At 42.0% G+C, this 12,922-nt stretch overlaps 1 protein-coding gene across 1 annotated transcript in view; it reads left to right on the forward strand.

Annotated features, from left to right (window-relative positions):
- ERP44 (endoplasmic reticulum protein 44) overlaps window positions 1-8,714 on the forward strand; it is a 32,044-nt gene extending 23,330 nt beyond the window's left edge. The window contains exons 9-12 of the mRNA XM_081884275.1: window positions 1,469-1,580; window positions 3,097-3,238; window positions 5,725-5,827; window positions 8,201-8,714. Of these exons, the coding sequence (XP_081740401.1) occupies window positions 1,469-1,580; window positions 3,097-3,238; window positions 5,725-5,827; window positions 8,201-8,302 (459 nt within the window). The 3' untranslated portion in view covers window positions 8,303-8,714. The remainder of the gene's footprint in view (window positions 1-1,468; window positions 1,581-3,096; window positions 3,239-5,724; window positions 5,828-8,200) is intronic.
- Window positions 8,715-12,922: the final 4,208 nt, after the last annotated feature.

Here is a 12,922-nt window from a genome sequence, read left to right on the forward strand (position 1 = left end):
ACCACAGAGTCTGCAGCGTGCCCGAGCCATGTGCCTCTCCTGGGAGTGACATGGTGGCTTGCGCGTCTGCAGGCTCCGCGCTGCCTAAAACGGCAGTGTGGGACTTACATCTGCCATCCGCCTCTCCCTCAGCCACCCTACAGCTGAGGGGGAGGTGGCAGAGAGGCTCCATGCAGCGCCCCCCCGCCCCCACCCCTGCTGCAGGGCATGCGCGTGTCACGCACGGCACCTGAGCGGCCAACTCCGCCACTGTGGTTCTGCAGATTTTTGTTGTGTTTTCTTGGTTGCAGCATAAGTAAATGTGTTAGTGTGGTGGTCTAGTATAAGAGTATACAGGAACTGAGGAGAAAAACAAGCTATTAGGTACAGGTGTCATGCCCTCCCCTCCCCCCCCCATTTATGTGCATCGACTCATGCATGACTATGCTCAGAAATACCTACTGCCAAGATCCTCACTCCCTGTGCAGTGGAGCATGTGTCCATATAAACACACCAGCCCAGCCCCAGCTGCAGCATCAAACTCAAGGTGTGAGCAGGCAGGCAGTGTTGCCACACCCCATATGTACTTGCTCATGTGCCGCACAAGCTGCGCATCCCTGCCTCGGCTGCTGCTGCCAGTGCCAGGCTGCTGAGCCTCAGACAATAGAGATAGGTAGGAAGAGGGGACCAGAAAACGTAGCTTGAGCTATATATAAAAATATGCCCAGTGAACGAAGCAAGACATTAGAGCTCATTGGTTTGCTGTGTGGCTGGTAGGCGCTCATCCCATGTGATGTTGTCCTGCTGGAATGGAAAGAACACTTGGAATAATTTAGGACTGAGGTGGTTAGCAGGGAGAGCACCTGAATCCAGCTTGAGGCCAAAACCTAAGCTCCCTTACCCTAACATGGGTTACTTCTTCAAGCAGTTCGCACCTATCCAGACATGCCTGAGTTTGGTAAATATGTTAGTAAAAAGCATCCTGACATATCAGCCAATGTGTGCTTTTTGCTGTCTCCTGGGGTTTTGAATCAGTTGCTCAACATTGCTTTTATGCTGTTCCAAATATATATTTTAACTACTGGAACAAGTAAAATTTTACTCCTCTGTTTTTAACCATTGATGGCTTTCCTTAGTTGGCCAAACGTATATACCATGAACCTGATAAAACCTCATTCTGGCTTACACTTGGTATTTCAGTTTCCCCATTAGAAGTATCTGAACTCCCAGCTCATGAAAATGTTCGGCCTTTTTTTGTTTTGGAGACTGTTCCCATGTTAAAACAAAGATTTATTTGAAGTGTTGCAGGCTCATCTGAATAGTTATGTTTTGTACCTTGAAAGCTCTGTCCACTCTAATTTGAATACTCCTTTACATAATATGCCAAGAGTTGATAAACATGGAAGTCCTGCAGATTCAGCTGAAAATGTAAGGAAAAAGTGGTAGAAAACGGAAATCACTCTTTGCCAATTCTTCTCTCTCCACATAGGAATTGACAGAAGAGGGTCTTCCTTTTCTTATACTCTTTCATATGAAAGATGACACAGAAAGTCTAGAGAAGTTCCAGCAGGAAGTTGCACGGCAGTTAATAAGTGAAAAGGGTAGGTGTGTGTTGTTGCCTTGCACTTTGCATTTAATTCTGTTTGTGTGTGTTGCCTTTGAATCCAGAAAACAATATTAATTGACAAATCGGAATTTATTTATTTTTGCTGTGAGTGAAAGAGATCCTCTAGAATGGGGCAGGGTAAGCTGTCACCCTCCAGAAGTTGTTGGACAACAGCTCCCATCATTCCCAATCCTTGGCTATGCTGAGTGAGGTTGTTGGAGTCCAACAACATCTAGAGGGCCAAAGGCTCTCCAGTCTTGTTCTACAACCTATCTTCATCAGTACCCACAGTGGCAGGTTTATGTTACAACCACTCAAGTCAGTAGACTACAGTCGGTCAACTTCCACATAAACGGGTTAAGGGTCTATAAGAATATAAAGACAAAAGAAGAGCCTTTCTGGATCATACCAAAGTCTCATCCATGGCCAACCAGATGCCTATGGAAAGCCCACAAGTAAGATCCAAGTCCAGGACATAACATTTCCCTGTGCAGCATCCTCTGCAAACTTTGTAGCTCACATTTATGATTAGGGTTATGTCCTCAGCAGCATAGGGCTGTTCTTTGCATTTTTGAGAATGGGCTTGGGGATCTTTAAAATTCGTGCCTCATGTTCAGAGCACCTGTAACGTGCTGCTATTGGTGGTAGTTGACTTGCCAGGGTTTGAGTCAAAACAGGGATGTGGGGAATGGAGCTACTTTAAGCAACACCTGAGGCTGTAAAAAGGGTGTATGTGTGAAGGTGTTGAAAAGTGGTGGAAGCTGATGAAATGGGACATGGGATGAGCCTACTGCTATCACTGCAAGGTGATATCTAACTCATACTTGCAGTAGATCAACTTAAATCAATGGACTTCAGTTACTTAAGTTACTTGGCCAACTCTTAATCTGACTAACACTGGATTCACAGTCTAAATTGACAAGACCTTTTTTTTAAAAAAGGGGGAAAAAGAACTGAGCTTGAAATGGAGGAGGTAAGGAAAAGGCTAGAAGGAAAGCAATTGAAAAATGTTTCTGATGAGTCCTTGCTTAGGATAAAGAAAGCTCACATAGAAATCTATATTAGGGAACATTTCTTCACCATGCTTCATCCCAAATTGAGAATGGAGTTGCATGGGACATGTGTAATTATTTCTACAATTGATTGCAAAAAATGGCTGTTTACATACTTTGCAGACACTTCCAGCTGTATTCTATGGCCTCCCAGTGCATTTATGCAAGTATAATATGAATGGATGCAGTAGTTTCATGTTGATTATCTACAGACACTTTATGTGGTTTCTGCTTATGTAGAAAATTCATCACCTTTGTGGTGGCGCAAGGTTAATAGATGGATGTTATAAAAAAGAGTTCTTTTATAATTGGTCTGTTGTGGATGTCACATGGAAATATGTCTACCAACACGTGGGCATATTTCTACCAGTCATTATCTAAAGACCTATTAAATATACTGTTGTTTGCTGTGACTTACATTTTTTAAAAACAAACTAAAGTTTGCTTCTGAATTTCAAGGTACGATAAACTTTTTACATGCTGATTGTGACAAGTTCAGACATCCACTCCTCCACATTCAGAAGACTCCAGCAGACTGTCCTGTTATTGCTATTGACAGTTTTAGACACATGTATGTCTTCCCAGACTTCAGCGATGTGGCGTGAGTAGATGATTTCTTTTCTCTTGGCCGTCCAGCCTTGAAAAGAGGGAAGGGGCTCGTGTGGGGAGAAGGAGAGGGTGGACAACCAATGCCTCTTTCATATTATGTAGCAGCGTGTAAAAATAAACGCTTACCCCAGTCCCACCAGCCACTCTGGGTTTGGATGTATTAGAACAACACAAAATGCAATCAGCATTCAAGGCCCCTCATCCCCAGTACAATAATTGAATGCTAAAATGTGCTGGATCTTAGAGAGCCCCCTGTGGGTATTCACACAGCTACCATGCATGCCGTTTCCCCCTTCCTGCTGTAGTTTCTCTGCACTGCTGGATCCTGCTCCACCTGGTCCCCCTGTGTTGTGGCTTTGGGCAACATACAGTGCTACAAAAGGAAGGAGGGGCTTTTGGATTCTGAAAAACAAGGGGCTTTGGATTCTGATCGTCTTTTTAAGTAAAAGAAAATGGATTGTTCTGAAAGGAGCACACGGTAGATTCCCAAAGTAGCATAGGCAGGGAGTTGATGATCAGATGCTTTTGAAGAAGAAAACAAATATAAATAACTGGAGGGATACGTCCCAGAGGTTGCCTCTCACAGTGATGCCGTTACCCAAATCTATGGTGCAACCACCATTGGAGCACTGTGCACAGTTCTAGTTGCCTCACCTCAAAAGGGATATTGTTGTTGGAAAAGGTTCAGAAAAGGGTTGCGAAGACGATCAAGGGGATAGAGCAACTCCCCCCCCCCCCCTGAAGAAAGGTTGCTGTGTTTGGGATTTTTTTATTTTAGAGACAAGACATAGCATGATAGAAGTCTATAAAAGTATGCATGGCATAGGGAAAGTGGGTAGAGAAAAGTTATCCCTTTCTGATAACACGAGAACTCGCAGTGAAGCTGAATGTGGAAAGGTTTGGTACAGGTAAAAGAAAGGATTTCTTCATGGAACACATAGTCATACTGTGGAATTTGCTCCCCCAGGAGACAGGGATGGCAACCAACTTGGATGGATTTAAAATAGAACTAGGCAAATTCATGGAAGAGGAGAGGGCTACCAATGGCTATTAGTTGGATGCCTATGCTCTGCCTTTACCGTTGGAGGCAGCAATGCTTCCAAATACAGGAGCAGAGAAATGCTTGTGTGCTCATGTTCTGCTCCTTGGGTGTGCACTGTGAGAACAGGATTCTGGACCGCATGGGCCATTGGCCTGTTCCAGAAGGCTAGTTTTACGTTCTTAGGAAGTCTTACCCTCTGAGTTGAACCATGATGGGGTGCCCCTCCCCTATGGACCAAGAGGGTGCAATTCATTTGCAGGACCAGTAGCAAGGGAAGTAGAGGGTTGTTAGCCCTGCCCTTATCTTGTATATATTGTCATGATAGAGACAAATGTTTTGAGCCTCCTGGTTTGGGCTCTCTTCATATTGCAGTGTTATACTACTGTGTTTCCTAGATTTCTGTATTTAGCACTTAACATACTTCTGGCTTAAGCCCCTAATCTTCAGCGTTAAGACACTGACAACATACAGAACACTGGTTTCTGCATTCAAGCAGTCTTTGATGTGGGGGAAACAGTAGATGATCTCTGAAGAATTTTAAACTGATACGCCATCAGTGTTCATCTCTGGTGTCTATGCAATTACTCAAGCACTGGAGAAGCTTTCAAAGGCATTTTTGTCAATACAGCTACCTGACAGTCATTTGTATTTGTGAACTGTGCATTTGGCACCTGCTGTTCTCTGCTGTATTGTAGTAAGCAGGGGGCTGAAGGGAACATACAATGAAGTTATTGGGTTGGCCAGCTCTGTGGGAATTAATGAAGGGAATAAATGCTTGCTGTGTCCTCAGGAGCAAGGAAGAAAAAAGAGCTATTGGAGTAGCTTGCCCCAGGCCCCTAGTCTAGCTCTCAAACCAGTATTATTGACTTAAAAAAAAAACTTTGGACATATGAAATATAATCATACATTTTTTATTTTAGATTTTGTTTAGGATTTAGCTATTTTCGAACACAGTTTTTGTATGAAAGGCTAAGTGCTTTTTTCAAAGGGACAGGATGAATGTCTTTTGTAAGTCTAAATGCAAGCCTCCCATCCTTTTTATTAGCATAGAAAATACAGATTACATAGGCAAATAGGAAAAAGAATAAAGTGTGACTGGGAAAAGAAAATTAAATTGCTAGGAAAAGGAGGGAAAGCTGGATAATGGACCAAAAGTAGAACAGGTATAAACCAGCAATACTGCAGTGCTCAGTGAATTCCATATGAACTTGCTTGGTACTTGTACTCTCTTTGCCAGCATTTAAACATGCTCTTAGAACTATTTTTTTTATTCCAGAAGGCAATCATATTGTATTGTGAGCAGCCTTATGTTTGATTATATCATAGAAAGGCAGAGTGCCTCTTGCCAGACCCCAGAACAAAGGTGTCGTAAGCATTCTGGATTTTGTTCAATTTTATCATTTTTATTTGTGTGGATTTTTTTGTCTTTGTTTCAGTACTCCAGGTAAACTCAAGCAATTTGTACTAGATTTGCACTCTGGGAAACTGCACAGGGAATTTCATCATGGCCCAGATCCAACTGATGTAGCACCTGGTCAGGTAAGAGCAAGCACTTTAGTCCTGCCCTCCTGGGCGAGGTCTGAAATTGGCAGTATTAAAGCAAGCATGAGCATTCTGTTCTCCATGGGAAGACTGTGAGGTTCAGAAGGAATTATTTGCCATTTGCGGGGGGGGGGGGGGATATTGATCTTTACCACATCAAAAGTGAACTTAAATTGATATATTGAATATAAGTAATTGTCATTAAAACCTAGTAATTTTTAATCCTGTACACACACACACTATTTATTTAAACTACTCTTTCTTCCTAAGTGGATCAGTAAAACAGTAAAACAATATAAGCATACAACAGTCAACACTCAGTGTCCCCAAAATACCTAGGAAGGCTAAGAAAGCCTTGATAGTGTTCTAACTGCCCTAAGCACAGTGAAGGGAGTCATAAAAATTTCCCAGGAGGAGACAGTTCCAGAGACAGTGAGCCATCACAGAGAAGGCCCTCACACACATGGTCACCTTGTGAAAGAGGTTCTCTTAACATCATTGGGTCCAGCAAGATTTTTTAATAGATTGATCTACCATCTGCTTGAGCTGAAGCGTGGCATTACCACTGCAGCAACTCACACTCCCTGTGTGTCAGCTTTGGCCAGGATGGGTAAAGGTCTAGGGCAGGGATGTCCCAACAGGTTGGCCGTGATCTACTGGTCGATCACGGGGGGTCCGTGGTAGATCACAGTCAATCCCCCCCATAATAATAACAAGAAGAAGAAGAAGAAGAAGAAGAAGAAGAAGAAGAAGAAGAAGAAGAAGAAGAAGAAGAAGAAGAAGAAGAAGAAGAAGAAGATGATAAGAAAAGCTCAACAACTTTTGTCAATCCAATGGGTAGATCACTGCCAGTTTTTTTATAGTAGGAGTAGATCACAGTCTCTTGTAAGTTGAACATCTCTGGTCTAGGGCAAAGGTAGAATTCAAGTAGAACAAAATCCATCAAAACAGGGCATCCAAATGTGAGGATTTTGTCTACAAAGTGTATTGCAAAAGAGTTACAGCAAGTTGTCCCCAGGGAATTGCCTCCCCAGGGAACTTTGATCTCCTGCAATGGTTCCTCTGGACCATTCTGTGTAGATGCAGTGATGGTGGGAAGAGAACTCTTGGCCACCATGAAGTAGGTTCTACAGTGGGCTGGAGCCAGCTGGGGGCCTGCCAATTGCCGTTTCCGGTCGCATCCCATCAATTGCAACAGGGAGTTCCATTAGCGTGAGCAGTTTCTGAGCTCTGGGCACAGTACTGCGCCTAAGATTTCAGATTAAAAGTGCAGAATGGAAGAAAAGGAAGACCTTTTTCTGCCTCCCCACTTCCAGCTACTCTGATGACTGGAAAAGAGATACTCTTAAGAATAGTGGGCAGGGGGGTGGGCAGGGGAAGGACTTGACCATGTGAAAAATGAACATAATATTTTTAGCTGCAGTTCATTCATTTTCAGCTTTGTATTATTATTTAAAAAGGTCCGTTGTTGCGCCCATAACCAGGTTTAAGGTGCCATTTAGCTCCTAGCTTTCATATCTCAGTTTCTAACACTGGCATGACCTGTTGCCTGGGAGGACCTGGATGAACTGGAGTTAAAAACAGCAACCCTGTTAGCATACTTCACTGAGTAATAGTCTGGCTGACAACCCCCCACCATACTTTCCTGCTACCTGAGACAGCTTCTGTGGCTGAATCCCCCAGAGCAGCTCCCCTTCTCCACAAACACATAAGGCTAGTCTGAAGGCAGGTGAGGCTTTCATCTTATTGCAACTAAGTAGTTCTGCATCTAGTCAGTGTCTGGATGGATGACTGCCTGGATACACAACCTTGAGTTCCAAGATGGAAGAAAGGCAGGACATAACTGTAATAAAATGCCAGCAGTCAATCCAGTTATACAGCAGAGGACAATACCTTAATCAGAGCTATCCAAACTAAACAGACATTTGCTTCAGAATAAGAGGGCCAGTGGTAAAGGTTGTGTTTAGAAGGGTGACTTGGGGAGAGAGGGTGTGCATGGGTGTCGTTTCCTGAAGACGCTTGAATGTGTTTGGGGGGGTGATCCAAGAGAGGAAACAAATATTGAGCGTGGGCAGGAGAGATGAGCTTTCTGTGAAATGGGTGCTCTGTTGGAGCAGAGAACTTGTGGGTTCGAAAGAGTGGTGTTGAGTTTTGGAGTTCAGACTCCACCTCTGCCTTGTCCTCATTTTGCTGAGCAGGTTTTTGTTTCAGTCTTGCCAGTTTCCCTTTTAGGAAATGGGTATGTGACTGATGGCAGCCATTCTGTGACAGTGCCCATGACATCATCAAATTTTCAAATGGGTCCAAAATGGTTAATGGCTCCTAGTCCATATTTTCTTCATAGCATATCTGTGATTTTTTTCCTTCCAGCCACTTCAAGACATAGTAAGCAGCCCACCTGAAAGTTCATTCCAGAAGCTAGCGCCCAGTGGACATAGATACACCTTATTGCGGGAAAAAGATGAACTCTGAAAGCTTGAAACCATCTCAGAAGCCTTTCAAAACAGCAGCCGTGACTCCTGTGGGGTGGAAATAGGAAACCTATATTTTCATAAATTCTCTGGGTTTTTATTTTTAATCTTTTTTTTTTCTTTGCTCCCTGCGGTTTGTAAATACGTTAGTGTCATTTTGGACAGCATCTTTCCAAAGTTCTTATTTCATCAAATGGTTAAGTAAAACTTTTTTTAAAATCCAAATGAAGGTGTTGACGTGGCCAGCAACATGCTGTTAACTTGCACTATCCCATGAACAGGACTTCTAGGTTTCCTTTGGTGTAATCTGACCGCCTTATCCTTTACTTCCACATGAACATCATTTTGTTAATTTGTTTATTGATGGGCTATTCTGGATACTTGGGAGGGAAATAAATTACAATTTTACATAATTTGTGTTGTGGTTCCTTACTGTGTGTGTGTGTGTGTTTGTTTGTTTAAAGGAGTGGGAAGAGAATGGTGAAACATTCATCGGCCCTCTTACAAACTCAGCCACTGTGATGCTGGAAAAAAAGAAATCAGCTATGGGAAAACTGCTTTAAAATAAAATTAAAAAACAGAAAGATGATAAATTTTGAGAAGTGTACCTATAATAGTTATGCTTTGTAAGTATTTAGAAAATGTTTACAAGGACAAAGAAATGTTAAACTATTCCAGATCTTCTGACACTTTAAGCTAGTGAAAGAAAGAACTTTCCTGAGTGCTGCTTACTGTTAGCATATCAATATTTTCGTATCATTATTTTAATCTGATAACTTTTCTGTAAACTGCCCTGTGGTCCTCGAGTGAAGGATGACATATAAATTTAATACTGGTTTATAAAAAGCATAATGCCTGAACCCGTTCAACAGCTACTACTTTCATGACAATCAGTTTCAGTACAATTTGTTTGATAGCTGCCTTTTAAAATCTAATTTCCATAGCAATAGTTTTAATTGCTATCCAGATTGATTGGTAGACGTGACTGAACAGTTTGGAATTTCACACATTCAGAAAAAGATTGTGACAGGTCTCTTCTAGGGCACAGTGTGAGGTGTGGAAGAACATACAGTTCAAGTGGTCTCCAGCATAAAAAATGTTCTGCATAGAAACTAGTACACAGGGGAACAGTTTTCACTAGAACCTGTCTCTCTGACATGCTACCTTCCCATCCACAGGGAAGTTTTGCTATGGGTGGATTGTTGAGTAATCCTCAGATGCACCTCAAAGTAGTACAGTCTGAAGGAGATGTGGGGTTGGGCTTTGAACTTCACTGCTACCATTAATAGTTTTGGAAGAGTCTTATCACCTGGAGCTTCATAGAATTATAGAACTAGTAGAGTTGGAAGCGACCATGAGGGAATCTTTTGCCAAAGCGTGGCTCAAACCTATAACCCTGAGATTAAGAGCCTCGGGCTCCGCTGACTTGAGTGGAAAGGCAGCATATAGATAGTTGCTCACCGCTATCTGAAATACAAATGAACAATTTTGCTTAATATTCAATTAAAGGATTTTGGAGGAACTCAAAAATTAGTTGTATAGATCTGTGGTACAGATGAAGAAAATGCAGCTTGAGACATGAATCATTGCATGATGTTGTTTCAGACAGTGGGGTCCTCACATAGAGGCAATGTTTCTCTGAATGGGTATCACTCCTTGGGTTGGGGGTGATACATTAATGCAGCCCCATACGGGGCTGCCACCATATAATGGGGGGGGGGCTTGTGTAAAGATGCACTGGTTGCAAAACTTTGCTTTGTGCAAAGTCAGCCTTACATTTGACTCACATTTCAAGCAACCTATCAGATCTTTAAACAATGGCTGATCTAATTGAAAACTGAGAGTAAATATGGAGTCTCCTGCCTGTGCTTACAGTAAATTGTAGAAACTACTGTTAAACAATGGTAGAATCACGCTAAAGGGATTCTTGTTTGTAGTGGTGGTTTTTCATATGTGCACAACCTTTGGCAAGCAACTATACCAGATCAGGCAAAACACCCAACATTCTTACCAACTTCTGCTTGTTCAGGCTTAACTTTCCAGCATCATCTTTAGAGTCATCATAACAGCCATGAGTTGAGTAGTAGCTTGATAGTCTTGTTGATATGAGCCAGTTTGATCTCATTTCCTCTTGAGAAAATAGCATACAAGTATTAAAGTAAAATGGCCTTTCCACCCATTAATTTGTCACATCCTCTTATAAGGCACTCGATAAGTTGGCAGCAAATATCATAGTTTAACTATGTACTGTGTGGAGGAGTACTTTTGTCTGTCCTAAATATCCCACCATTTAGCTTCCTTGGATGGCCCCCAGGCTTGCCAAAGCCCAAAGATCATCTGGAGGAATGGTAAGAACTTTGTTTAGTCAGACTTATTATTCTTTTAGGGTTATTTAATTATTCCTTTAAGCGTCCTTTTAAAAGATGGGATGGAGGAAAAAGAAGTCTAGGCCATCTGCTGCCTTGGTTAGAAGCAGATTAGCAGTGGCTTCTTTCACTGTTTTGTTAAACCACATTTCTAAGTTAACCCTAATTGCATTGTCAGACATGCCCCAACCATTCTATGAAGATTGGTTGTATTCTAAGTTTAGTGATGCAAAGAGATGCCTGTCTAATATGGTTGGTTTTGCCCCAGGTAGTGGGCACTAGTACTACCAAGGAACCTGGACACGTCAATCCCTGGCCTTAAATCAACTGGCCTTACGGAGCGCACTTGGAGCACAATCCAGCCACAGTTAAGCACTTTAAGATCTCATTGATTTTAATAGCACATGCTTAACTCTAGCACTGCAATCAATGGAGCGCCCATGTGCTTGCCTCCCTCTGACTAGAAATGAATTAAGGACTGCCCAAATGGCAAAGTGCCTCCTAGATCAATATCCACTGTAAGAGTTTTACTAGATGTTTCCATCCAGAGGAAATTACTGAAGAAACTCTGTCCGTACCTTTACCTGACATAATAATGTATTTTGCTCCTTAATCAAGTGAAGACAACAAACACAGGAAGCTCAACTATTTCCTTCCAAAGTGAATGTTTCAGCAGTTTCTACACAATTTATGTATGCCCTAAAATATATAGGAGTTGGTTGCATATATTTATATATATTATATTTATATATGATGACCTCTATCATTAATTGTCTAATTAGAGTGCTCCTCTCTATTTTTTAAATGGGAAAAGCTGTGAAGATCGGGCATTGTTGTACAGTCATTGTGTAACATGAAGCTTTGTGTGACAAAGTGATCTGTGGAGTGCAAATTGTGCTGCTCTCCCTTTGCCTGCCTCCAGCTGGCTGCCTGAGCGAGGGCTACGACTTCAAAGAGTCTGGTTATTCAGCTCTTTAGGAAATAAATGCTTCTAGGTAGGATCACTTACCTTACATGGATTAATTGCAAAAACAAACAAAACTAAACAAGATCCACACTTCTTTCTTAAAAACCATTCATTTAATTTTATAAAATATTTACAACAAGTTAGTTTTACTGTCATGAAGAAATCCCACACTGATTAAAATGTGCCCACCAAAAGGAGTTTTGTGCTCAGTTCAGTAAGTTGCGTATAATATATGGTCACCAAACTCCTTGGGGACAGAAGCAAATGTCATCGCCAACCAGTTAGTTACAATGATGTAAAGACCAGCCTGTTGTTTCCCAGTGTTAAAAGCTGGTTTTTATTCAATCCTTCATTGTGTTTAGGTTCTACAGTTTCCCAGAAAACTCAATAATGATAGAGATAAAATGGACATGTATGTATGAATTAAAGCCGAGACAGTGACATATCTGGCATGTGACTGTTGCTGGTATCTATCCGTAGAGAAGTTTAGGAGAACCAATGACAAGTGTAACACAATAAGATATTTGGGCACCAGCCCCTTGCACTCCTAAAATAATATTGCAGGAATGTGTTGGCAGCTCTTAATTTTCTCCATGGAAATACTTCTTTGTGAATATTAAATACTGAACCATGCATTAAAATGAAGTGATTTAGGTAATACTGCCTCTCCTTTATTACTCACCATTAAAGCTAAACGTAAAAAGGTAAAGGACCCCTGGATGTTTAAGTCCAGTCAAAGGCGAATAGGGGGTGCAGTGCTCATCTCGCTTTCAGGCCAAGGGAGCCAGCGTTTGTCTGCTTTCCAGGTCATGTGGTTTGCATGATTAAATCGCTTCTGGCACAATGGGACACCGTGACAGAAACCAGAGCCAGTGTGGTGTAGTGGTTAAGAGCAGTAGACTTGTAATCTGGTGAACCGGGTTCGCTTCCCTGCTCCTCCACATGCAGCTGCTGGGTGACCTTGGGCCAGTCACACTTCTCTGAAGTCTCTCAGCCCCACTCACCTCACAGAGTGTTTGTTGTGGGGGAGGAAGGGAAAGGAGAATGTGAGCCGCTTTGAGACTCCTTCGGGTAGTGATAAAGCGGGATATCAAATCCAAACTCCTCTTCTTCTTCTTCAGAGTGCCCAGAAATTCTGTTTACCTTTGCTCTATGCTGAAAAGTGTAATTCTTTGGGGGTTTTTTAGAATACCTTCGGGTATAGGGCGGTATAGAAATAAAATAAATAAAATAATAAATTTGTCTTAATTCAAGAGCACCTTTCAGGGCTACTCAATCTGCTTCCCTA

This window comes from Podarcis melisellensis (assembly GCF_964234715.1).
Source record: "Podarcis melisellensis genome assembly, chromosome: 13".
NCBI lineage: Eukaryota > Metazoa > Chordata > Lepidosauria > Squamata > Lacertidae > Podarcis > Podarcis melisellensis.